The sequence below is a fragment of the Coregonus clupeaformis genome, unplaced genomic scaffold (genome assembly GCF_020615455.1).
Source record: "Coregonus clupeaformis isolate EN_2021a unplaced genomic scaffold, ASM2061545v1 scaf0871, whole genome shotgun sequence".
In the NCBI taxonomy this organism is placed as follows: domain Eukaryota; kingdom Metazoa; phylum Chordata; class Actinopteri; order Salmoniformes; family Salmonidae; genus Coregonus; species Coregonus clupeaformis.
The window spans coordinates 66,134-91,127 of NW_025534325.1; the positions used below are offsets into that span (position 1 = coordinate 66,134).

General features: G+C 43.5%; 1 protein-coding gene across 1 annotated transcript in view; it reads left to right on the forward strand.

The window, feature by feature from the left end:
- LOC123485820 (disintegrin and metalloproteinase domain-containing protein 10-like) overlaps positions 1-24,994 on the forward strand; it is an 80,929-nt gene that overhangs the window by 46,933 nt on the left and 9,002 nt on the right. Inside the window, exons 3-7 of the mRNA XM_045216953.1 lie at positions 1,374-1,492; positions 7,486-7,644; positions 19,517-19,617; positions 21,958-22,122; positions 24,622-24,714. Of these exons, the coding sequence (XP_045072888.1) occupies positions 1,374-1,492; positions 7,486-7,644; positions 19,517-19,617; positions 21,958-22,122; positions 24,622-24,714 (637 nt within the window). The remainder of the gene's footprint in view (positions 1-1,373; positions 1,493-7,485; positions 7,645-19,516; positions 19,618-21,957; positions 22,123-24,621; positions 24,715-24,994) is intronic.

Genomic DNA, 24,994 nt, shown 5'->3' on the forward strand with positions numbered 1-24,994 from the left:
CATTTTAACTGTCCAATTGTTGCAGTCACAATGGGTCACTTTTATTCACTAAAGATGCATGTTGTCTAATATGTGAGATTTTCCCTAATGTTGTTCTCCATCATGCCATTATTGGGAAATACAATCTATTATGCATTCACGTCATTGGTTTGTTGACAGTCAATAGGCTCATCCTCATGGACTCACACAGATGTAACCTATGAGTCTGTTCCATTTCATATCCTATTCACATGGATTAAGAGCCAGGATATTAATATTATGATTCATGACTCATCCTGAAAAATGGTTGATGAAACTGAGCAATAATGTCTATCTCTTAAGGCCTTCCCACACTGTATGTGCGATGTTACCAAATTAAAATCTTGCTATCAACCTGGCCAGATTGTATGATTTTCTTCAGTTCTGTCGTCACATTCTGCGATTGGCTTGCGAGGCCACGTCAGCCTGCAGCAGTGTGTTTCATCTGCGTACGTGCCAGCACCAGCAGCGCAATCCTCACTCTATGCTTATGTGTGAGTGAAGTGAGTTCGGACAATTTTAAAGTATGCATATTTATATGTCCCAAAAATAACATGGTCGCTGTGGGAGAATGTTTATTTTGATTGGGGATTTTGTACATTTATCAAAATCCCATCAAGGGAAATCTTCTTCTTGCAAAGCATGTAAACGTTTGAATCAAACTATGTTATATTCATCTGACTATTCACAATAGTTGTATTATTGTGTGCATATCATGTGGCTGGCCGTAACACCAGCCACTATACGATAAAGGTCAATTTCTGGCACTGCGAGAACTTTGTCGGAGCCTACGACCCTTAGAAATTAAAACCAGTAGATAGTGATAGCGCTAACGGCATCCATGTATTCCTATGGAAAACTCCCGATGGCGCATGAAGCCGGAAGTATTGATATGAGTGATATGGAGTAATGATTTACTTGACCTGTGTTCTGATAAGAGACTGGTGTGATTCTTTGGAGGTCCCAGCCCAGGCCTCTGAGTCATCAGGACTTTATAGGAAATATTCTTCCTGAACAATAGACGTGTGCTGCTGAACTATCTAAAGAATTTGCACATCCATTAAGATGTTTCTCAAATAACAACCACTTTCTATTGTCTCCCCTAAGAGAAGTTGAAGGCCCTATGTGTCTGTATTTATTTTCCCTTTATTTTCCTTTGCTGTGAAATGAAAAGGGTCTTACAGCCTAGTAGTCTGTCTGTGTTGGGAGACACTGGTTTGGCGTTGTACTTGCCCTAATCTTTCTCCTGTCATTTTGGCTGCATAGATGTTTACTGAACCATGAGCAGGAATGTTGGAGGTACTAAATGGGGTCTGGGTAGTGTAGTAATGTCTTTTCATGTTCCTCCCTTGCAGGCATTTCAATCTGCGGATGAAGAGGGACACCAGCCTGTTCTCTCCAGACCTCACAGTAGAGGTGTCAGGAGAGGAGGCTCCCTACGACACCTCCCACATTTACACTGGAGAAATCTTCGGTAAGTCCAGCAATTATTTCTGGAACGACAAAGTCCTTGTGCACACAGGCACAATTACGATAGTTACCAGGGAAACGCTTTCCGCATCCAATTTGTTTATTTGCTTTTGCGTTCATCTGTTGTGTGTGGGTGTGCGCCAGTGTGTTGTTGTGGGATTGTTAGCGTTGGCTGGCTGGAGTTCGATGTAAAAGCCCAGCCACCATGAAGCTGTGGTTTTGAACGTTGTTAATGGATATCATTCTCCACTCCTCTCTTTGTCTGTCTGTCTGTCTGTCTGTCTCTGTGTGTGCGTATACGTGTGGAGAATGTGTTGGTCTCGTTCCAGCCTCACATCCTCAGGATCCTCCCCCTCCCCCGCCCCATGCCTGCAGCAGAGCTCACATATAACACGAGGGAAAACAAGGCCAAGGTGTGTCCGTCCGGTCATGTGACGTGGTGTGTTTGTGTGAAGCTCTCAGATCTCAGCGGGCTCAGCTCCACTCCCACCTCATCATTCACAGATGCTGTCATCTATCTTCTCCTCTGCTGAACAGACTGTAATTCAAATCAGACTCCACTGGAGCACTTCTCATCTCTATCAAATGGAAATCTTGAGATCTGTTTCCTTTTAGAGAAGCAGCACTGTGTCGTTCCAAGGACGACGATGTTGTAGCCTATTTCTCAGATCTGTAATGTAGAGGGATTTGTAATGGAATGAAAAGGTTTGTCCAGACCAAGCCTTTTCTTGTCAGTAATAAAGGTGGACATTCAAAGGTGGATTTTTTATTTAGTGCACACAAAATTTACTTTTCCGCTTACATTTTCATGTACCGAATAAAAATGTTAAATTCAATGTGTTTCCATTGCATTTTCGACTCTAGCGATTGTTTTGTCACAAAAAGCGGTGCGTTAAATAATAAATGTGCCTACTCTGGTCTTGGCACATGTGCTCTAGCCAACAGCTCGCAGATAGACTACAATGCGGGTAGGCTGTGCAGGTAGGCTAGGCTACATGATGAGATTATTATGGATAAGAGCGAGAATTTTTTTATTTGTCAAATGGCAGTCAAGCATCGATCATCATGTCACCAGAATAAGACCCTCGATGTTTATTGGAAAGGAGCATCAAACTCTTCACCGTGCATTTTCACCACCCTGTGAAGCTCATCATAACTTATTTCATCTGTAGCCTAATAAACCGCCATTTCTCGCATAATTAATTTTACAGACACAAAGATCCTACCATGTCAAACAAACAAATGATCTAGAGGCATTTATAAACTTGTATCGAAACTTCCGGTTTCCATCACAGCTGTCGTGATTTTTTTTTTATACTCATAAAAACTGTGGATGGAAACGTGGTTACTGATACATTTCATTGCCATATTCACTCTGGCTTACTGAGGGAATAATTAGAATATGCAGAAGATGATGTTCATGTCTACCGAGGCCTTGATGTATGACAGAGAACCTTAGGCTTTACAAAATCAAATCTAAAACCTTGCTTTTTTCCCCAATTCTTTTTGTAAGTGGACAGTTTCCATACGAGAGATGAAACGCTACAAGGAACACGTAATATTGTCCTCAAAAACGTAATAGATTTTTTTTCACGTTCTCCGAGCTTGAGGAGTTTGTTGGCAGTTGCTAATCTTCAGAGAAATGGTAGTCGGGTAATCGTCATGCAATCACGCTTCAGCAAGCAAGGCAGCTTGCCAAAGGCATAATTGCTAAAATAACAAAGTGTTACATAAAGGTAATACTCTAGAATACTGCAATTAGGGATAAAGATTGCACTCAGAGTTGGATTGCAGTAAGTGGCAACATCTTTCTCTCCTCAACCCTTTGCTGTATAATACAGTGCCTTCCGAAAGTGTTCATATCCTTTGACTTATTCCAAATGTATTAAATGAGATACAGAAACATTTTAAATTTAAGTATTCACATCCCTGAGTCAATACATGTTAGAATCACCTTTGGTAGCGCTTACAGCTGGGGGTCTTTCTGGGTAAGTCTCTAAGAGCTTTGCACACCTGGATTGTACAATATTTGCACATCATTCTTTTTTCTTCAAGCTCTGTCAAATTGGTTGTCGATCATTGCTAGACAGCCATTTTCAAATCTTGCCATAGATTCTCAAGTCAAATGTGTAACTAGGCCACTCAGGAACATTCAAAGTAGTCTTGGTAAGAAACTCCAGTGTATATTGGCCTTGTGTGAATTTGTCTCCCAGTGTCTATTGGGACGCTGACTGAACCAGGTTTTGTTCTAGGATTTTGCCTGTGCTTAGCTCTATCCCATTTCTTTTTATCCTTAATAACTCCCTATTCCTTGTCGATGACAAGCATACCAATAACATGATGCAGCCACTACCATGCTTGAAAATATGAAGAGTGGTACTCAGTGATGAGTTGTGTTGGATTTGCCCCAAACATAACACTGTATTCAGGACATGAAGGTAATTTCTTTGCCACATTGTTTGCAGTTTTACTTTAGTGCTTTATTGCAAACAGAATGCATGTTTTGGAATATTTGTATTCTGTACAGGCTTCCTCCTTTTCACTCTCATTTAGGTTAGTATTGTGGAGTAACTACAATGTTGTTGATCCAGCCTCAGTTTTCGCCTATCACAGCCATTAAACTCTGTTTTAAAGTCACCATTGGTCTCATGGTGAAATCCCTGATCGGTTTCCATCCTCTCCGGCAACTGAGTTAGGAAGGACGCCTGTATCTTTGTAGTGACTGGGTGTATTGATACACCATCCAAAGTGTAATTAATAACTTCACCATGCTCAAAGAGATATTCAATGTCTGCTTTTTTAATTTTCCCCATCTACCAATAGGTGCCCTTCTTTGCGAGGCATTGGAAAACCTCCCTGGTCTTTGTGGTTGAATCTGTGTTTGAAATTCACTGCTCGACTGAGGGACCTTACAGATAATTGTATGTGTGGGGTACAGAGATCAGGTAGTCATTCAAAAATCTTGTTAAACACTATTATTGCACACAGTGGGTTCATGCAACTTATTATGTGACTTGTTAAGCAAATGTTTACTCTTTTTAACTTATTTAGGCTTGCCATAACAAAGTGGTTGAATACATTGACATTTGAGCTTTTCATTTTTTATTAATTAACAAACAGTGACCCAAAATCTCAATTTAATCCATTTTAAATTCAGTCTGTAACACAACAAAATGTGGAAAAGGTCAAGGGGTGTGAATACTTTCTGAAGGCACTGTACATCTCCGGCAGTGTGTGTTGTGTTAAGTGCAGTTGCTCATCAGTTAGCCTCTGCCTGATATTAGAAGAACCGTAATAAATAATTAGTCATTTAGCAGACGCTCTTATCCAGAGCGACTTACAGGAGCAATTAGGGTTAAGTGCCTTGCTCAAGGGCACATCGACAGATTTTTCACCTAGTGGGCTCGGGGATTAGAACCTGCGACCTTTCGGTTACTGGCACAACGCTCTTAACCACTAAGCTACCTGCCGCCAACCGTGAACTGGTGGTAAAGCGGTAATATCCCCAGTCCCATTCTCCCTTGAGTCCCTTCCTCCTCCACCTGTACCTCTGCATTGCTTGCTGTTTGGGGTTTTAGGCTGGGTTTCTGTAAAGCACTTTGTGACATCTGCTGATGTAAAAAGGGCTTTATAAATACATTTGATTGATAGCTAATAGCTGTCTGTACTGTTATGGGGATGGGAGTAGGACCCATCTGCTAGTGAAGTACTGTAATCTAGTAGAGAGACAGAGACCAGACCACTCCATTATGTGTGATCAGATGTGCCTATACATTCATTTTGTCATTTGCCTCTCATAAAGACCAGCAGACTCTACTCTCCTTACTTTACATTAGCCCACTTAGCGCTATGGGGACCAGGCAATTTCATGAACTAAATGAGGTGGTTACTGTGGTCCCTGTCTACTGGAATTCTCATAATTGGAGTGAAGCTGCTTGTATCTGGACTGCAGTAGGGTTTCTGATGGTAAGGTACAGGGGTAAAGAATATTCCATTTCCACTGTCTATATGGCCACATTAACCCAGCTCTCATTAGTGTAGCATGTTCTTTTCACTCCTCTTTCTCTCACATGAAAGTCTTGTCAGTTGCCCTTGGGACCGGCCGTATTCTCCTGACTTAAACTTGGAATTATGGGTACTCCCTTTGCTGAGGGTATCAGTGTCTGAGGTATGAGCACTCCTTGGTACAGTGATCAGACTTGATCCATATGTGAGCAGAGGATGGGTCTAAACCCCTCTGCACTGGCCTTTCATGCCCAGAGAAAGGGCTTCCTCTTTGGGCAAATGAGCAGTGCCCAAGCTGTGCCTTCTGGAGATCAGAAGGGGGACTCCGTTCCTGAAATGATATCAGAACCATAGGGCTCTCTTTAATGTTACCAAGTGCTGCCCAGCATTAGACCACATAGATTACATTGGTCCTCACTCTGATCTAAGCTGTAAGTGGGGAAAGTATTATTTATGTATGATTATGAAGAAAATGGGACAGCAGAAATGACACATGAAGTCATCTAGCTCCTGTAAGTCGCTCTGGATAAGAGCGTCTGCTAAATGACTAAAATGTAAATGTAAATCTAAAGTGACAGTTATTACTGTCAATGAATGGTCTCAGCATAGCTCAAAATTCCTTTCCCTAGTATCCTGCTGATTTTGTTTAGATGGAGGTAATCTAGCCTACAGTATTATTTTGAGCAAGCACCTCCATTATTGACTGTGGTTTGCTATTACTCTAATCTAATATGTGCCTAATGTACAGCAGTAACATTAATGGAATGCACTTTCTGTTTTTCTCACTTTCAGTATCAAAACTACTACCAATACCAGTTAGTGTCCCAGTGTTTCCTGACAAACTACATGGCTAGGGCCTGGACAAACCAGGGGAAACTATGGGCCCTTTCCATGGAACACACAGAGAAGAGATTTAGAGAGAAAGAGCTGGATGCTCCATGGGACAGCTGTGTGTTCTGCTGCTCTTGTTATCTCCAGCAGGAGAGCAGAGCAGACGGCCCCCAGCGGGCCTCTTTCCTCTGGAAACACAAACCTAACCTGGGAGAGAAGCTGGTTGGCTAGCTGGCTGGTTGGCTAGCTGGCTGGTTGGCTGTGTTTCTCTGTTTACGCTAAACTGCAACGGTCCCTCAGGATAACTATGAGACAAAAGCTCCAACATTTTCACAACCAATACTGAACTGAAGAGAGCAGCAGATAAAAATAAGTTGAGCTTCCTCCATCCTGTGGAAAACAAGTCTTATTCTCTCCCTGATTAGTTATCTTCTCCCATTGAGTTGTCAGTCATCTATGTGCAGTTTTATTATAACCCTCCAGAGTCTGCTGTTTTTATAACACAGGTTTTTTTTCTTCCAACCTGCAAAGGTTTTTCAAGGCGCTTGCTCTTGGCAAACACTGAATGAAAAACCGTCCAGTCTTCCTCTGTCTGGTTGAAAGGCGGATGATGTTTAATAGACTCTGCTATGCCCTGAAAACATTTGGTTTTATTCCGTCTTACTCCCGTTACCATTGTCAAGGCAGTGCTTCTTTCTCACTGGTTCCTTGATTCTTCAAGCGTTAGTTGTGCCTTTTGTGTAAGAAGCCCAGCTGTTCTCTTATTGTCCCTGACACTAACCAGAGTCCAAGCTCTTATTACTAAAGTCATTATTTGTCTGATTTGAAGGTCAGATGAGAGGAGCAGGGATGGGTCTTTATGATACAGACAGACAGGGATATGGTGGGCCCCACCCTGATACTCTGCTCCAAGACGCTATTCCCCCCAGGAACAGCTCACTGTCTACCATCTGCTCAATGTTTAGAGCTGCCTGTGTGTGTCCGTGTTTGTGTGTGTCCGCATTATGTTCTGTTAGTTTGTGTGTCAGCTTGCGTTGGTGTGTATGTTTTGAGTGTGTTTCTCTCACACGTTGAGCATTGACTTCCCTTCCTACCCCCAACTGAATAGAGTTGAGTTGACCACCCTTCTTCAGCCACCTGACCTGAGTCTTTCTCCTCCAGGTGAGAAGGGCACTCTGACTCACGGCTCGGTGGTGGACGGCAGGTTTGAAGGCTTCATCCAGACCCACCAGGGCATGTACTACGTGGAGCCCTCGGAGAGGTACCTCAGAGACAAGGACGTACCTTACCACTCAGTCATCTACCACGAGGGGGACATCAGTGAGTATACTCCGCTGCCAGTCACCGAGCAGGCCTGCTGGAGTCATGGTGCCAACATCACAGCACTAAAATGAGTTATGGCTGTCATTAATGTAATAGGTATATTTTATAGACTTAAAGGACGTGTTCGTTAATGCTTTTGCTATATTGATTCAGACAATGTTGCCCATACAATATGACTATGGGTGTGTGTGTATATATACACAAGCAGTCAGGAAAGCAAAGGCAAACTTTTTCAAACTGAAATTTGCATCCTGTAGCACTAACTCCAAAAAGTTTTGGGACACTGTAAAGTCCATGGAGAATAAGAGCACTTCCTCCCAGCTGCCCACTGCACTGAGGCTAGGAAACACTATCACCACCGATAAATCTACAATAATCGAGAATTTCAACAAGCATTTTGCTACGGCTGGCCATGCTTTCCACCTGGCTACCACTACCCTGGCCACCAACTCTGCACCCTCCGCTGCAACTTGCCCATGCCCCCCCCGCTTCTCCTTCACACAAATTCAGACAGCTGATGTTCTGAAAGAGCTGCAAAATCTGGACACCTACAAATCAGCTGGGCTAGACAATATGGACCCTTTCTTTCTAAAACTAGCCACGAAATTGTCGCAACCCCTATTACTAGCCTGTTCAACCTCTCTTTCGTAACGTCGGAGATCCCCAGAGATTGGAAAGCTGCCGCGGTCATCCCCCCTCTTCAAAGGGGGTGACACTCTAGATCCAAACTGTTACAGACCTATATCCATCCTGCCCTGCCTTTCGAAAGTATTTGAAAGCCAAGTTAACAAACAGATCACCGACCATTTCGAATCCCACCGTACCTTCTCCGCTATGCAATCCGGTTTCCGAGCTGGTCATGGGTGCACTTCAGCCACGCTGAAGGTCCTAAACGATATTATAACCGCGATCGATAATAGACAGTACTGTGCAGCCGTCTTCATCGACCTGGCCAAGGTTTTCGACTCTGTCAACCACCGCATTCTTATTGGCAGACTAAATAGCCTTGGTTTCTCAAATGACTGCCTCGCCTGGTTCACCAACTACTTCTCAGATAGAGTTCAATGTGTCAAATCGGAGGGCCTGTTGTCTGGACCTATGGCAGTCTCTATGGGGGTGCCACAGGGTTCAATTCTTGGGCCGACTCTTTTCTCTGTGTATATCAATGATGTCGCTCTTGCTGCTGGTGACTCTCAGATCCACCTCTACGCAGACGACACCATTTTGTATACATCTGGCCCTTCATTGGACACTGTGTTAACAAACCTCCAAACGAGCTTCAATGCCATAGAACACTCCTTCAGTAGCCTCCAACTGCTCTTAAACATTTTACATTTACATTTTAGTCATTTAGCAGACGCTCTTATCCAGAGCGACTTACAGTTAGTGAGTGCATACATTTTTATTTGTTATACTGGAATCGAACCCACAACCCTGGCGTTGCAAATGCCATGCTCTACCAACTGAGCTACATCCCTGCCAGCCATTCCCTCCCCTACCCTGGACGACACTGGGCCAATTGTGCGCCGCCCCATGGGTCTCCCGGTCGCGGCCGGCTACGACAGAGCCGTAAAACTAAATGCATGCTCTTCAATCGAACGCTGCTGGCACCCGCCCACCCGACTAGAATCACTACTCTCGAACGGGTCTGACCTAGAGTATGTGGACAACTACAAATACCTAGGTGTCTGGTTAGACTGTAAACTCTCCTTCCAGACTCACATTAAGAATCTCCAATCCAAAGTTAAATCTAGAATCGGCTTCCTATTTCGCAACAAAGCCTCCTTCACTCATGCTGCCAAACATGCCCTCGTAAAACTGACTATCCTACCGATCCTTGACTTCGGCGATGTCATTTACAAAATAGCCTCCAACACTCTACTCAGCAAATTGGATGAAGTCTATCACAGTGCCATCCGTTTGTCTCCAAAGCCCCATACACTACCCACCACTGTGACCTGTACGCTCTTGTTGGCTGGTCCTCACTACATGTTCGTCATCAAACCCACTGGCTCCAGGCCATCTATAAATCACTGCTAGGCAAATCCCCGCCTTATCTTAGCTCATTGGTCACCATAGCAGCACCCACCCGTAGTCTGCGCTCCAGCAGGTATATCTCACTGGTCATCCCCAAAGCCAACACCTCCTTTGGCCGCCATTCCTTCCAGTTCTCTGCTGCCAATGACTGGAACGAATTGCAAAAATCTCTGAAGCTGGAGACTCTTATCTCCCTCACTAACTTTAAGCATCAGTTGTCAGAGCACCTTACCGATCACTGCACCTGTACACAGCCCATCTGAAATTAGCCCACCCAACTACCTCATCCCTATATTGTTATTTATTTTGCTCTTTTGCACCCCAGTATCTCTATTTGCACATAATCTCTTGCACATCTAGCATTCCAGTGTTAATTCTAATTGTAATTATTTTGCACTATAGCCTATTTATTGCCTTACCTCCATAACTTGCTACATTTGCACACACTGTATATATATATATTTTCTGTTGTATTTTTTTGACTTTATGTTTTTTTACCCCATATGTAACTCTGTGTTGTTGTTTTTATTGCACTGCTTTGCTTTATCTTGGCCAGGTCGCAGTTGTAAATGAGAACTTGTTCTCAACTGGCTTACCTGGTTAAATAAAGGTGAAATGAAAAAAATAAAAATAAATGTTAATTGTTTTTTAGGGATGTAGCTTTAGAAATGAGGTGTTCATTATCCAATTAAGCAGTTGAAACACAATTTCATTCCAAATAACACATATTTTGTGCAGGCAAAGATGGTTATTATTGGAAGCACATGGGATGGCTTGTTAACAACACAGTCATTCGTCAGTGTTATTCGCTTTGAAAGCGAATGGATTGAATTGGCTGTAGCAGCTCTAAATAGCAGTACCATGGCTGTGCTCTTTTTAATTGCAGTTGTTGTCATCAACTGACAGCAGTGACTAATCCATGCTGGCTCGTTTGTCCCAGCTTTTCTCTCTCCACCTCTGCTACATGCACATCCCTCCCTATCATAGAGAACAGTAGGCGTCATACTGTTACAGGACAGGGACCTTAGATAGAGAGTAACACCGAAAGGCGATTCTCTGCTGGAGGTATTTATTGTAAGCAGAGATATGGATGGATGTGTACCTAAATGGACTGAAGGATGGGGGGTGGGACAGCACAGGACCGGTTTCTCTAGGCTTGGAGGTAAGGTCTTAAAGGCTGTGGAATGCATTCTGAGCAGAGTGGAGGTCTACGGTTCTAATAAAATTCAGAGCTGTCAGAGGAGAGGTCTATCCAAGGGGAGTTTACATTGGGCATTTAGCCAGGTCAAGTCAAGGTCATGTCAGATGAACTGTGGAATGGGTCTGAGCCAGAGGACACACACAGGGTCAGGGTTAGGCTGAGCCCTGATGATTGATGTGGAATCAGGATGAGACGCCAATGCCAGTGCCAGGGAGTGAATCCTCTTCCTTAGCAACCAGCCCACCAATTATAGATCATTCTGAGGTGTGGGCTAAGCTCCAGAGACCATTGACCCCACTCATCCCAGTACAGGCCAGAGAGCAGCCCTTTCAGGCAGGCAGGGAGGAAGCAGCATGGAGGCCCACCCTGTGTTGCTTGGCCCTCTCTTCCTCAGGTGGGGCTTTCACAGCCAGCCTGCCTGCTGACACACAGGCACAACCAGCCCAGCATGAAATCAGAGAACCTTTCTCTTATGCTACTTCTCCACAATGTAGGCCTACTCTCTCGCTCTTTCTCCTTTCCCTCTATTTCTTCCCTGTCTCGCGCTCTTTGTCATTTTCTATGTCAGTATGAGGTGTCAAGAAAGCTCTCACCCTCTATTCCTCCTCCCATCCCGCTCTTTCTGTTTATCTGAGGGTGTGAACAGAGCTTCTCTGTCCCTCAGTGTCATATCCAATGACAGGCTGTCATCTGAACCCCTCAATAGTACTGCAGGGCTTGGCCACTGCACCTGCTTTGAGGTAGTTATGCCCTACCCATTCTTTTGTGTTCTTCACATCTTTCTTCTTCTTTCCTTAGCAGATCATATTGCCTGAGACATTACATGAAGGACCCCATTTCATATTTTTTCCTTCACTAATCTATGAAGCGAATGCCGGTGCCCCAAATTGAGATTTTCTGTCAAGTCATGCTGCCATGTGAAGTCAGGTCAGAGCACTGATGGCAGCTCTCTTATCTCATTTGTGCCACTGTGGGTTAACATGCTCCACACTGCCTCCTTGTGGTACATCATATTTGTATTTGCATAGCCTTTCATGTTATCAGCTGTACATTTACACATAGTTGAGTCATTTATTAATCTAACTTTGGCTACATTCCTGTGACACAATGAAGTATCAAGTCCATATTGATACAAGGGGACTGGGTAAAGACAATCTTCCAATAGACCTGTTTGAGAACTTCATTCCATTCAAATTTTTACATTTTAGTAATTTAGCAGACACTCTTATCCAGAGCGACTTACAGAAGCAATTAGGGTTAAGTGCCTTGCTCAAGGGCACATCGGCAGATTTTTCACCTAGTTGGGTCGGGGATTCGAACCAGCGACCTTTCGGTAACTGGCCCAAAGCTCTAACCGCTAGGCTACCTGCCGCCACATTCTGTTCAGTGTAACATTCAGGTTTCAGCCGTTTTATTCAAACTGTGTCTTTATCAACCTATTAATGAGTCTCTTCTCACTGATATCCTGTCTGCACTTGGATGTTTTCAAAGACATCAAAGACGCACTTCAAACAGGTTCATTTTGTTGCGGAGGCTTTTTTCCTTGAAGAAACTGGCACCTAATTTTAGAATTCTCTTTCATTTTACATTACATTTGACATTTTAGTCATTTAGCAGACGCTCTTATCCAGAGCGACTTACAGTTAGTGAATACATTATTTTATTTTTTTATACTGGCCCCCCGTGGGAATCGAACCCACAACCCTGGCATTGCAAACGCCATGCTCTATCAACTGAGCTACATCTTTCCTGTTGAAGCTGGTGTTGGTGAGAGAGGAAGGACAAATGGTGGATGGATGGAATAAAGAATGAAAAGGCGTGACTGACTCTGACTCCCATTTACCCCGGCTTTCACAACTTTGTCTTTCTTCGCTTCTCGTTCGCAAAGGCCTTTTGATTAGCATCTGAATGAGAGGGCATTCACTGCAGAGACAATGACAGCTTTCTGTCGGGTAATAGAGAATACATTGTCAGGGCAGAATGTTTTGTTGTTCGGTCAATCCGGTCAGTCCAGTACAGAGCCATTCTCCTCAACTGACAACGGGGCACAGGTTGACCCTGAGCCCACTCTCTCCTCCTCCAACCCGTTGACCTGACTTCCCACTAGTGGCACTTTGTGGTGACTCATCATATGATATGCAAAGCAAAATGCAAATGAACTGCGGTCAGTCAATAGTGCTGTAAGTACGGCCAGGCTTTTGAGGAACGGCATCCTGGCCCTGCAGCACTTACCCTGACTTTAAAAAAAGCGACTATAAATAAAATAAAGTGCCAAAATAACTCCCCCGGCACTTTTCTGCCATCGAAGAGTGTGAATTAAAATGTCTGTTTGTCCAAATTTGTTTGAGGACAGGAGGAGGGTAGGAAGGTTGAGGAGTGTGAAACGCTGGCTGAGTATACTATTTACTTGTAGGCTGCAGACCTGAGTGTGTGTGTGGCTTTGTCGGGACTGAGTTTGTGTTCTTTGGGACTGAGTGTGTTTTCCTCAAGTTTTGAGGTGTATTCGTTGGCACTGTGTGTGTTCATTACGGTGATGCGTGTTCTTTAGGACTGTGTTTGTGTTTCTGGGAGCTGAGTGTGTGTGTGTGTGTGTTCCTTGAATTTCCTCGGGCAGAGTGTGTGTTCCTTGAATTTCCTCGGGCAGAGTGTGTGTTCCTTGAATCTCCTTGGGCAGAGTGTGTGTTCCTTGAATTTCCTCGGGCAGAGTGTGTGTTCCTTGAATTTCCTGGGCAGAGTGTGTGTTCCTTGAATTTCCTCGGGCAGAGTATGATCCTTGAATCTCCTCGGGCAGAGTGTGTTCCTTGAATCTCCTGGGCAGAGTTTGTGTTCCTTGGATTTCCTCTGGCAGAGTGTGTGTTCCTTGAATCTCCTCGGGCAGAGTGTGTGTTCCTTGAATTTCCTCGGGCAGAGTGTGTGTTCCTTGAATTTCCTCAGGCAGAGTGTGTGTTCCTTGAATCTCCTTGGGCAGAGTGTGTGTTCCTTGAATTTCCTCGGGCAGAGTGTGTGTTCCTTGAATTTCCTCGGGCAGAGTGTGTGTTCCTTGAATTTCCTCGGGCAGAGTGTGTGTTCCTTGAATCTCCTCGGGCAGAGTGTGTGTTCCTTGAATCTCCTCGGCAGAGAGTGTGTTCCTTGAATTTCCTCGGGCAGTGTGTGTGTTCCATGAATCTCCTCTGGCAGAGTGTGTGTTCCTTGAATCAGAGGCGTTGCTATTGCTGCTCCCGCCATGCAGGCTGGTGACTGACAAGTTAATTTGGGAGGCTTATAACAGCAGCTCTGCCGTGTCCTCCCAGCACTGCCAGACTCAGCCGGGGGAACTTGAGGACTAACCACTCACGAGGACTTAGTCTCACTCACAATACATCTACATGATGCCTATAAGGCCTTGAAGAATAGGACTGTGTACTGAGTTATGTTTTTCTACAGTCTACACTACTAGACGCTACAATATGTCTTTGGAGTCCATTTCCATGCCAGTATGTTGTGGTGGCCCTGGTTGTGATGGATGTAAGAGTGCTGATTTTAATGAGACGCATGCATGTACTGTAATTACATGATCCTAGTTGTAGAATTGATTGCTTGTGTTTACTGGTGTGTTTTTGTTGTAATTAGGGGGGCTTTCGCTATTGACCAGAGCAGCGGCATCGACTGTGTTGTGTACATTAGGGAACAGATGCAGTGGCAGTGGAGAGAGGAGACCTCTATTGAAGCGTGCAGTCAGCGTTATTGACTCCATCTCACTGTTTGTTACTATCTGGGGGGAGGGAAGAATCTCTCTGCTAGGAACTGATCACAGAGCAGTCTGACCTGATGTAGGATCTGATCCAAATCCATGTTTTATTATCAGCACATTGTACAGTAACAGCCTGATTGATGGCATATGCATTCAGTTATTCTGTGTATTCAGGGTTATTGTATTGCGGTGTATAGGTTAAAACATTCAAAGTGCTGAGTGTGGGATTGTGCTGGCTTGTGTTTGAAGTCCTGTCTCAGGTATCTGAGGCGGAGTAGGGAGGGCATGTTGCCCAGGGGAGGGAGAGATGGCTGTTATCCCTGAGTCCTCATTAGTGACAGAGACACACACACACATACCGACTCTTCCTCCTCACCCTGCTTGCTCTGTTATGCAGCCCGCTTAGACAGCAACAGAGCTGTCAGGCCTGGTTGACACTGCACCATTCCCCATTCCCAGAGAGCCCTGGCTGAGGCCCCTGAGTTCAGCACACTCTGCCCAAACCCAAAACAGCATACCTATATGTTACTCTGCCTACCTCCCAGTCACCCGCATAATTAGGGTCAGAAGTTTTCCATGGCCACATAACCTAACCAGGAAAAAGTAGCATACCCAAAATAGACTGCCTGTCTCCCAGTGTGTCATCCATACCTGTCCCCAACCCTGTGTCTTCGTCCTGGAACACATGGCGTTGTTCTGTAGGGACTGACAACATCAGACAGAGAGATGACAGAAGTCGTTTGCTGTGAATAGATAATGCCAACTAGGGAAGAAGTAGAAAGCTCTGTGTATCCTGTTGACTAAACACACAGCCGTAATTGGAGTTCATTAGCATTCAAGCCTGCTGTGAAGGTAAAGAGTATAGATTACAAAAACCCATTATACAAGTTTGCAGATTTCCACAGGCAATTATGGCTCTCTGCTAAGAGTTCTGTGTCACTATGGTTTACTCATTTTCATGAGTGTTTCACTGTGCAGTTCTGTGTTCTGCATAGGGATCACTGGGCTCATTCTACAGGGGCGCTCTGTACTATGGTGAGACTGTCTGCTTGTTTATTGGCTCATTTAGGAACAGGATGGTGATGACAAGGAGGGTGCTCTCCAACTTGCTTGCTGGCTGCTCTTCAATGGGTGACATCAGAGCAGAGTCAATAGATTTGAATTGGATGCGTTAATCAAAATGATGTTCCTTTTTTATTAGGAAATTGGATCTGTGCATGTGCTTGATCTGTGCACCTGCTTTAGGCAGATGCCCGTGAACAAACGGTGTTCTTGATGATCACCATCTTAGCTGGGTTGTAAAGTACCCAGCTCTGTGTCTGTCTTACTGCTTTGGTCCCATTGGGAATGCTCCAGCAGCCAGCCAGTCCACAGAGGGACACAGCACCACATGTTGTTCTGGGTAAAGGCATCATTTCTCAGCAGAGGGCAAGGATACGATCACTGCTTAGATGTAGGTTTAATTCTGGACTCTGTGGCAGACTCTGTGGTATCTCAGACCATTCTTTGACATTGATCTGTGTTAGTAATTGTGAAAGTGTATTGCTGAATATTGGACTTTTCTGGATACTGTAGTTGCAAGTAGTGTTGTTGCTCCTTATTGAGTCTGGTGTTTTTCAGAGCCTCTGGCAGAGGAAGGTAGAGGAAAGTCGAGCAGTGAGTGAGTCAGTGACATGTCATTTGGGAGGAAGACTGCTTTCTTTCCAGCCTGGAGAAGGAGACGCCAGCGGTGAACAGAGGATTATACTTTCAGTTAGCGTAGACCAGGGGTGTCAAACTCATTTTAGCTCAGGGGCCACATGGAGGAAAATCTATTCCCAAGTGGGCCGGACCGGAAAAATCATGGTATATATAAGTTAAAAACAACAACTTCAGATTGTTTTCTTTGTTTTAATACGATCAACATACAACATAAAGCTGGAGCCTGAGGACAGTGTGTCCAAAATAGTACAAGCACAACATCACTATTAATCATAAAACACGTCAAGTTTATTTGAAAATTCTAAAGAAAAAGAACACACAAACACACAATGCCTCAGTGATTAACAGAACTGTTTCACAGATCACAGAACTATATCAGGGTGTCATTTCTCAGGCAGAAATGTAGATAAAAATAATGAAATCCTGTTCCCCAAACAAGTGCAAGAACCACAGAGTCAAGAATAGGTTAAATATACAAATAAAATAAAATCAATTAAAAACAATAGCACATCAACATAAAAACATATAAACATAAAGCTGGAGCCTGAGGACAGTGTCCAAAAGCACAACATCACTATTAATCATAAAACACCTCAAGTTATTTGAAAGTTCTGAGGACAAAGAACACACAAACACACAATGCCTCAGTGATTAACAGAACTGTTTCACAGATCACAGAACTATATCAGGGTGTCATTTCTCAGGCAGAAATGTAGATAAAAATAATGAAATCCTGTTCCCCAAACAAGTGCAAGAACCACAGAGTCAAGAATAGGTTAAATATACAAATAAAATAAAAACAATTAAAAACAATAGCACATTAACATAAAAACATATAAACATAAAGCTGGAGCCTGAGGACAGTGTCCAAAAGCACAACATCACTATTAATCATAAAACACCTCAAGTTATTTGAAAGTTCTGAGGACAAAGAACACACAAACACACAATGCCTCAGTGATTCACAGAAGTATATCACAGATCACAGAACTATATCAGGGTGTCATTTCTCAGGCAGAAATGTAGATAAAAATAATGAAATCCTGTTCCCCAAACAAGTGCAAGAACCACAGAGTCAAGAATAGGTTAAATATACAAATAAAATAAAATCAATTAAAAACAATAGCACATCAACATAAAAACATATAAACATAAATCTGAAAGCGTTGCTCAAACTCCCGTAACAGTCCCGTTATTTTATCTTTGAACCGCTTCATGTCTGCCACATGTTGGGTCGCGCACACATTTTTCAGACAGGGGAAGTGAGCTGCATCACCACCGGCAAGTTGCGTCTCCCACAATGACAGCTTCAACTTGAAAGAACGTATGCTGTCATAATACTGCGTGACAACTTTGTTGCGCCCTTGCAGCTGTTTGTTCAAGTTATTCAGGTGCTCTGTAACATCCACCATAAATGCAAGGTCCTGCATCCATTCTGCGGAATGAAATTCTAACACTGGTTTGCCCTTTTCTTCCATGAACTGTTCAATTTCTTCTCGTAAATCAAAGAAACGCCTCAGCACAGCACCTCGGCTTAACCATCTTACCTCAGTGTGGTATGGCAGGCCATAGATGTGGTCTTTCTCTCTGAGAAGGCTGTCAAACTGACGGTGATTCAGGCTTCTGGATCGGATGAAATTAACAGTTTGGATGACTACCTTCATGACGGTATCCATCTTTAATGACTTGCAACACAAAGCCTCCTGGTGCAAAATACAGTGAAAAGTCAAAAAATCACGTCCTCCATTTGCAGATTGCACTTTCTCTCTGAACTTTGTCACAACGCCTGCTTTTTTCCCGATCATTGAGGGCGCACCATCTGTAGCCAGGCTGACAGCGCGGGACCAGTCCACTCCGACCCTGTCCAGCGCGCCGACGAGTGCGGTAAAAATATCAGCTGCTGTCGTTGTATCTGTCATCGGCACCAACTCCACGAACTCCTCGGTGACGGTCAATGTGTCATCAACTCCGCGGATGAAAATGGCCAGTTGTGCAACATCTGTAATGTCCGTGCTTTCATCAATTGCAACCGAAAACGCAATAAATGACTTTACTTTTTGCTTCAACTGGATGTCCAAATCCACTGAAAGATCGGAAATCCTGTCTGCAACTGTTTCTTGTCAGGCTGATATTTGCAAAAGCCTGCCGCTTTTCAGGGCACACAATCTCCGCTGCCTTCATCATGCATGTTTTTACAAATTCACCCTCACTAAATGGTTTTGAAGCCACTGCGATTTCATTAGCAATGAGGTAGCTAGCTTTCACTGCAGCGTCACTGATGTCTCGGCTGTGAGTAAACACAGACTGCTGTTTCTTCAGACCCGCCAACAGTTCATTCACCTTCTCTCATCTCCGCTGTCCTTGAAAGTTGTCATATTTGTCGGCATGAAGACTCACATAGTGGCGACGAAGGTTATATTCTTTCAGCACTGCAACATGCTCTGAACACACCAAACATACAGCTTTCCCATTCAATTCCATGAATAAATAGGATGACCATTTTTCTTGGAACACTCTGCACTCTGCGTCCACTTTTCTCTTTTTTGACAGAGACATATTGGGTCAATTAGGGTGCCAAAGCACATAATGTTAAAAGTAGAGGCCGTAATAAATATCGCGGGCAAAACACGTGCTTGACCTACTTGCTCTGCCCCGGTATAAACAGTTTGCTTGCTTAACACAATTGCTATTGCGCCATCCAGTGGACGCAATTGGAACAGCAGTTTATTTTATTGAAAAATTGCTGCGCATTTTTATACTTTACAATTTTGTATTTATTTTTGTAAAAAAAAAAATTACTTTATTTTTTTTCAAAATCATCTCGCGGGCCGGATTAAACCCGTTTGCGGGCCGGACGTTTGACACCCCTGGCGTAGACAGTCTGTGTGTTAGGCCTTGTTACACATACACAGAGAGAGAGAGAGAGATTAACTACAGCTTCTTTCTGTCCTAATGAACAGACATTTAATGCTCTGAAAGATATCACCACCCTCAGGTGAATGAGTTGTTGCTGCTAGGGATAATAAGGTTATACTGGTATGTTTTAGAGGGCCTTGCATAGAGTAAATGAGGCAACACTATGGCTTCGTGTACAACCTTTTTCTTTCCCCTTCTAAACAGGTTTAGCCTAAAGCTGAGAGAACCAATATTACTGCTAATATGGTTGAGCTCATATTGATGGTTTCCTCTTCTCCTCCCAGATTACCCTCATAAGTATGGCTCAGAGGGAGGCTGTGCTGACCACTCAGTGTTTGAAAGGATGAAGAAGTACCAGGCCTCAGCTATGGAGGAGCCTCTCAAGGTGAGCTGATAACACCCCACTGTGAAACCAACCCTATACAGTGAGGGAAAAAAGTATTTGATCCCCTGCTGATTTTGTACGTTTGCCCACTGACAAAGACATGATCAGTCTATAATTTTTGTGGTAGGTTTATTTGAACAGTGAGAGACAGAATAACAAAAAAATATCCAGAAAAAGGCATGTCAAAAATGTTATAAATTGATCTGCATTTTAATGAGGGAAATAAGTATTTGACCCCTCTGCAAAACATGACTTAGTACTTGGTGGCAAAACCCTTGTTGGCAATCACAGAGGTCAGACGTTTCTTGTAGTTGGCCACCAGGTTTGCACACATCTCAGGAGGGATTTTGTCCCACTCCTCTTTGCAGATCTTCTCCAAGTCATTAAGGTTTCGAGCCTGACGTTTGGCAAATCGAACCTTCAGCTCCCTCCACAGATTTTCTATGGGATTAAGGTCTGGAGACTGGCTAGGCCACTCCAGGACCTTAATGTGCTTCTTCTTGAGCCACTCCTTTGTTGCCTTGGCCGTGTGTTTTGGGTCAATGTCATGCTGGAATACCCATCCACGACCCATTTTCAATGCCCTGGCTGAGGGAAGGAGGTTCTCACCCAAGATTTGACGGTACATTGCCCCGTCCATCGTCCCTTTGATGCGGTGAAGTTGTCCTGTCCCCTTAGCAGAAAAACACCCCCAAAGCATAATGTTTCCACCTCCATGTTTGACGGTGGGGATGGTGTTCTTGGGGTCATAGGCAGCATTCCTCCTCCTCCAAACACGGCGAGTTGAGTTGATGCCAAAGAGCTCGATTTTGGTCTCATCTGACCACAACACTTTCACCCAGTTCTCCTCTGAATCATTCAGATGTTCATTGACAAACTTCAGACTGGCTTGTATATGTGCTTTCTTGAGCAGGGGGACCTTGCGGGCGCTGCAGGATTTCAGTCCTTCACGGCGTAGTGTGTTACCAATTGTTTTCTTGGTGACTATGGTCCCAGCTGCTTTGAGATCATTGACAAGATCCTCCCGTGTAGTTCTGGGCTGATTCCTCACCGTTCTCATGATCATTGCAACTCCACGAGGTGAGATCTTGCATGGAGCCCCAGGCCGAGGGAGATTGACAGTGCTTTTGTTTCTTCTATTTGCGAATAATCGCACCAACTGTTGTCACCTTCTCACCAAGCTGCTTGGTGATGGTCTTGTAGCCCATTCCAGCCTTGTGTAGGTCTACAATCTTGTCCCTGACATCCTTGGAGAGCTCTTTGGTCTTGGCCATGGTGGAGAGTTTGGAATCTGATTGATTGCTTCTGTGGACAGGTGTCTTTTATACAGGTAACAAGCTGAGATTAGGAGCACTCCCTTTAAGAGTGTGCTCCTAATCTCAGCTCGTTACCGGCATAAAAGACACCTGGGAGCCAGAAATCTTTCTGATTGAGAGGGGGTCAAATACTTATTTCCTTCATTAAAATGCAAATCAACTTAGAACATTTTTGCCATGCGTTTTTCTGGAATTTTTTTATTTATTCTGTCTCTCACTGTTCAAATAAACCTACCATTAAAATTATAGACTGATCATTTATTTGTCAGTGGGCAAACTTACAAAATCAGCAGGGGATCAAATACTTTTTCCCCTCACTGTAGCTATACAGCACTCACCACTACTATACAATCACTTACATATTCTGTAGACAGTACTGGAGGACCATACAAACATAGCACATACACACCATCTGTATAGTCGATATTGCATCCACAGGCATGCTGTGGAAAACCAGTACTGCGCAACCCATTTTATTACCAAGTTGTGATTGGTGTTATCAGTTTTCCCTTTAGTTCTTGAATCCCAATAAATACCACCTCACATCTTCTTGCTCCATGGTAAAATAACAGTAAGCACGATTAGCATGATAAGGAAACATGGAAGTGATTAAGTCCGACTTGTTATTGGAGCTGTACCTAGAGCCAGATTCCTGTTATTGTTCCTGGGTTCTTATCCCTTTCAGCTCTGTGGATGACTGAGTAGAGTGATGTCACAGATCATCCGGCAGGGTGAGGTGTTAGTGTTCTCTCTCAGGGGATGAGTTAGACCAGACCAGGGGTGTGTCCGGAAATGTTTCCCCATGTTCTGGAAGACCTCTCCCTACTCCCTTCAGAAGTCAGGGCCCTCTTTCTCCACATCTCCACATGGGATTTTTTTTTTCTACCTTCCACATTCCACTCTTGATCTAGCTCCCCTATCTCTCTTCTTCCAGCTCCCCTCTTTCCACCTCACTCTCCCTCACATTCATCTCTCCCTCCTAGTTGACTAATGGTAGTTGTTCCTCTGGTTGTTGTCTCTGCAGGAGCCCAACAGTGTGGTGGAGGAGGAGAGGTCCCATGAACATGGTCCAGTGATCCTGAGGAAGAAGAGAGCAGCTCAGATAGAGAAGAACACCTGCCAGCTCTTCATCCAGACTGACCACCTCTTCTTCAAGTACTACGGCACCAGAGAGGCAGTCATCGCACAGGTACTGAGGGTGTACACACACTAGGGCATCCCAGACAAAAAAAAATATTGGTTGACCGAGAGTCATCTGTTCTTTCAATTAATCTATTGGTCTACATTTTGAAACATGTATTTTTCCATATATAGACACACCCTATGTGTTTGAATAAAATCAACTATATGCACTGAGCTTGTCTGATGCTTTAAGCTCACTGTTTGATGAAATAATTAAGACACACAAATGACTCAAGAAGGGAGCCCGATGGCCACGCTGTGTTAAAATGAAATGACAGTGAGTGCCTGTGTGACTGGTGCACGTTGTCTCTCTCCTCCCTGCTGCAGCGAACAGGCACCACAGCACAGCAAGTGTTTATCGCGCTGTCTGTGCTGAAGCTGCAACATAATTACAGCCATTTTGTTTCTTACTTGTTTCTGACTGGTTCTGTAACCGAAATACCTAATTTGTTTAGGAAAAACATTCCCTATTCCCTCAACCCTTGCTCTCTTTATGTAAAACATGTATGCAGTGCATGCACGTGATCAATAGGGCCTGACCTATAGCCTATCATAATCACATCAATAAATTGGTTATAACAAACTCCGAACACAGTAATGTCGACAGCAAAATGGATGCGGAGGACGTGAAAAACGGCCAAATGTTTACTGGTTGCTCAGGAGGGAAAGGGGAAGTCAGATGTGTGGAAGACATTTGACTTAGTTGTGGAAAAGATTGGAGATCAAGATAAAGGAGGGTATAGTAGCAAGCGCTGCATGAGTATTGTGTGCCAAACAAGTGCTGTTAGATTACAATATTATAATTTATTTCTGACCATTTGGAACAGTGTAAACAACACTAAATAAATTATAAATGTAACAGAGAGTCTGTTCTAACTAAGAAAAATAAGAAAAATAAATATATAAAGCCTTTATTACAGCAAAGACTAAAAACAGTTTAATGCATTCGTGAATTCCGGTTTGTTTAATGTTTAGGCTAATTATCCAACGCTCCCTTTGTTAAATGATTTAAAAACTAAAATGCTTGATTGCATTTCAAAGCATGAATGACTCGTATGCTGTGTGATGACATGAACGAATGAATGATTGATTGATTGATACATAATAGTCATAATAATAATTATAATAAGAAGAAGGAAATCAAGAAAAAGGAGGGTATAGGAGCGAGAGCTGCGTGCATTTTATGTGTGACAAACAGGTGCTGTTAGATTACAATATAACAGACTCTGGTATTACTTACAATGAAAAAAAAAGTTTCAAAGCCTTTATTACAGCATAGCAAAGATAAAATATTTGCGTTATATGACATTTTGCAGTTGTGTGATGCTTGGTGCTCACGGAATCAGTAGGCTATTAAACAAACACTCAAACTGGCAACAGAAGCAGGATCTGTCTTATTTCTGTAGATATATATTAAATGGACAATTTATAAAGCCAGGCACGTTTAACAGTTAGGTTATTTATGATAGACCTAATTAAGTTGGTTTCCTCTCTCCTCAATTAAGGCAAGGGCTGTTTCCCCGTCTCCTCACTCCGCTGCTGCCTCCGTCACATTGTTCTCAACACCAATATGCTGGTTAATGTTGCTATCATGCACATAGCAACATATAGGAAAAGGCACCAATTCAACGGCGCACTGAAGATTACGTTTCAGAACCGTGGACAACGACCACTATCCATTGCGGTAGAAAGCGCATATAATATGATTTAATTTATTAGTGTTGCACCATTATTCTTACATAATATAGCCATTTACAATTTCAGTAGCACATGTCTTAGAGAGATGGACTGTGCCAATGGAGTAGTCCACTGAGTATGGCGCGATTCAGGCAGGTGTCTTGTGCACCATTACATTTTTTTATCAATTTGCGACTGCTCAACTAAAGAAATCTCAGTCGACCCTAATACACACACACACACTCTGAGTCATTCGGCAGGGGGGAAATCAGGGCCTGCCCTTTAGTTCCGGCAGGATAAATCGATTACAAACAGAATAGTGTTTGTCTGTGGGTCTGATCAGTTGTTGTTGGCTTCCTTCAGCCAACCAGCCCAGCAGGGCAGACTTGTTCCTCCTGACTGAGTTCTATAGTCTAATGAATCAGATGCAGATGAAATGCTGCCTTCCACAGTAGAGGGTCCAGTTAAAGGAGAGACAAGCTGATTAAAATGTAATTTCTGTGGACACTCACTCTCTCCATAGGTGAGATAAAGACAAAGGTTCAGTATAATGAAGAAGTAAATGTGTTCGTTATGATAGCTGTTTAGCTCTGAGACTAGAGGCTTGTTTAAAGGATGGGCTGGACAGTGTGGAGCAAATCTTCAACAGATTGATTTCAATAGGCTGAACACAGTGATTCTGTAATTAGAGATATTTTGAATGTGTTCATTGGTGGGGTAACAGACATGTCATGTCTTTAATGTCATGCTATGATTTATCTGATGTTCTCTCTGCAGTGCAGTTGTTCCACAGTTCTCATAATCTAATGGTAACTGTTTTATTCTCTAGATCTCCAGCCATGTAAAGGCCATTGACTCTATCTACCAGGGTACTGACTTCATGGGCATCCGCAACATCAGCTTCATGGTCAAAAGGATCAGGGTGAGTTTATTTGTGTTCAGGCCTGGGGGTGGGTGGGTGGGCGCCACTATTTGCCTCACTCATCAGTATTCCACCACACTCCAAGAGACCTAATAAATCCTTAAAATCCTCAGGTGAACACCAGCTGCCATTTAAAGTAGGGAGCTCTGGGCCCCATTCCAAAATCAATTCAAAACAACTCTCACAAAAGGTTTCTCTGGGGCCAAGGAGCTGGCAACTTTTTAAGGAGAATAATTTCTCTATCTGTCTAAAGCCTTTTCCCACTCTCTCTTCAAACACA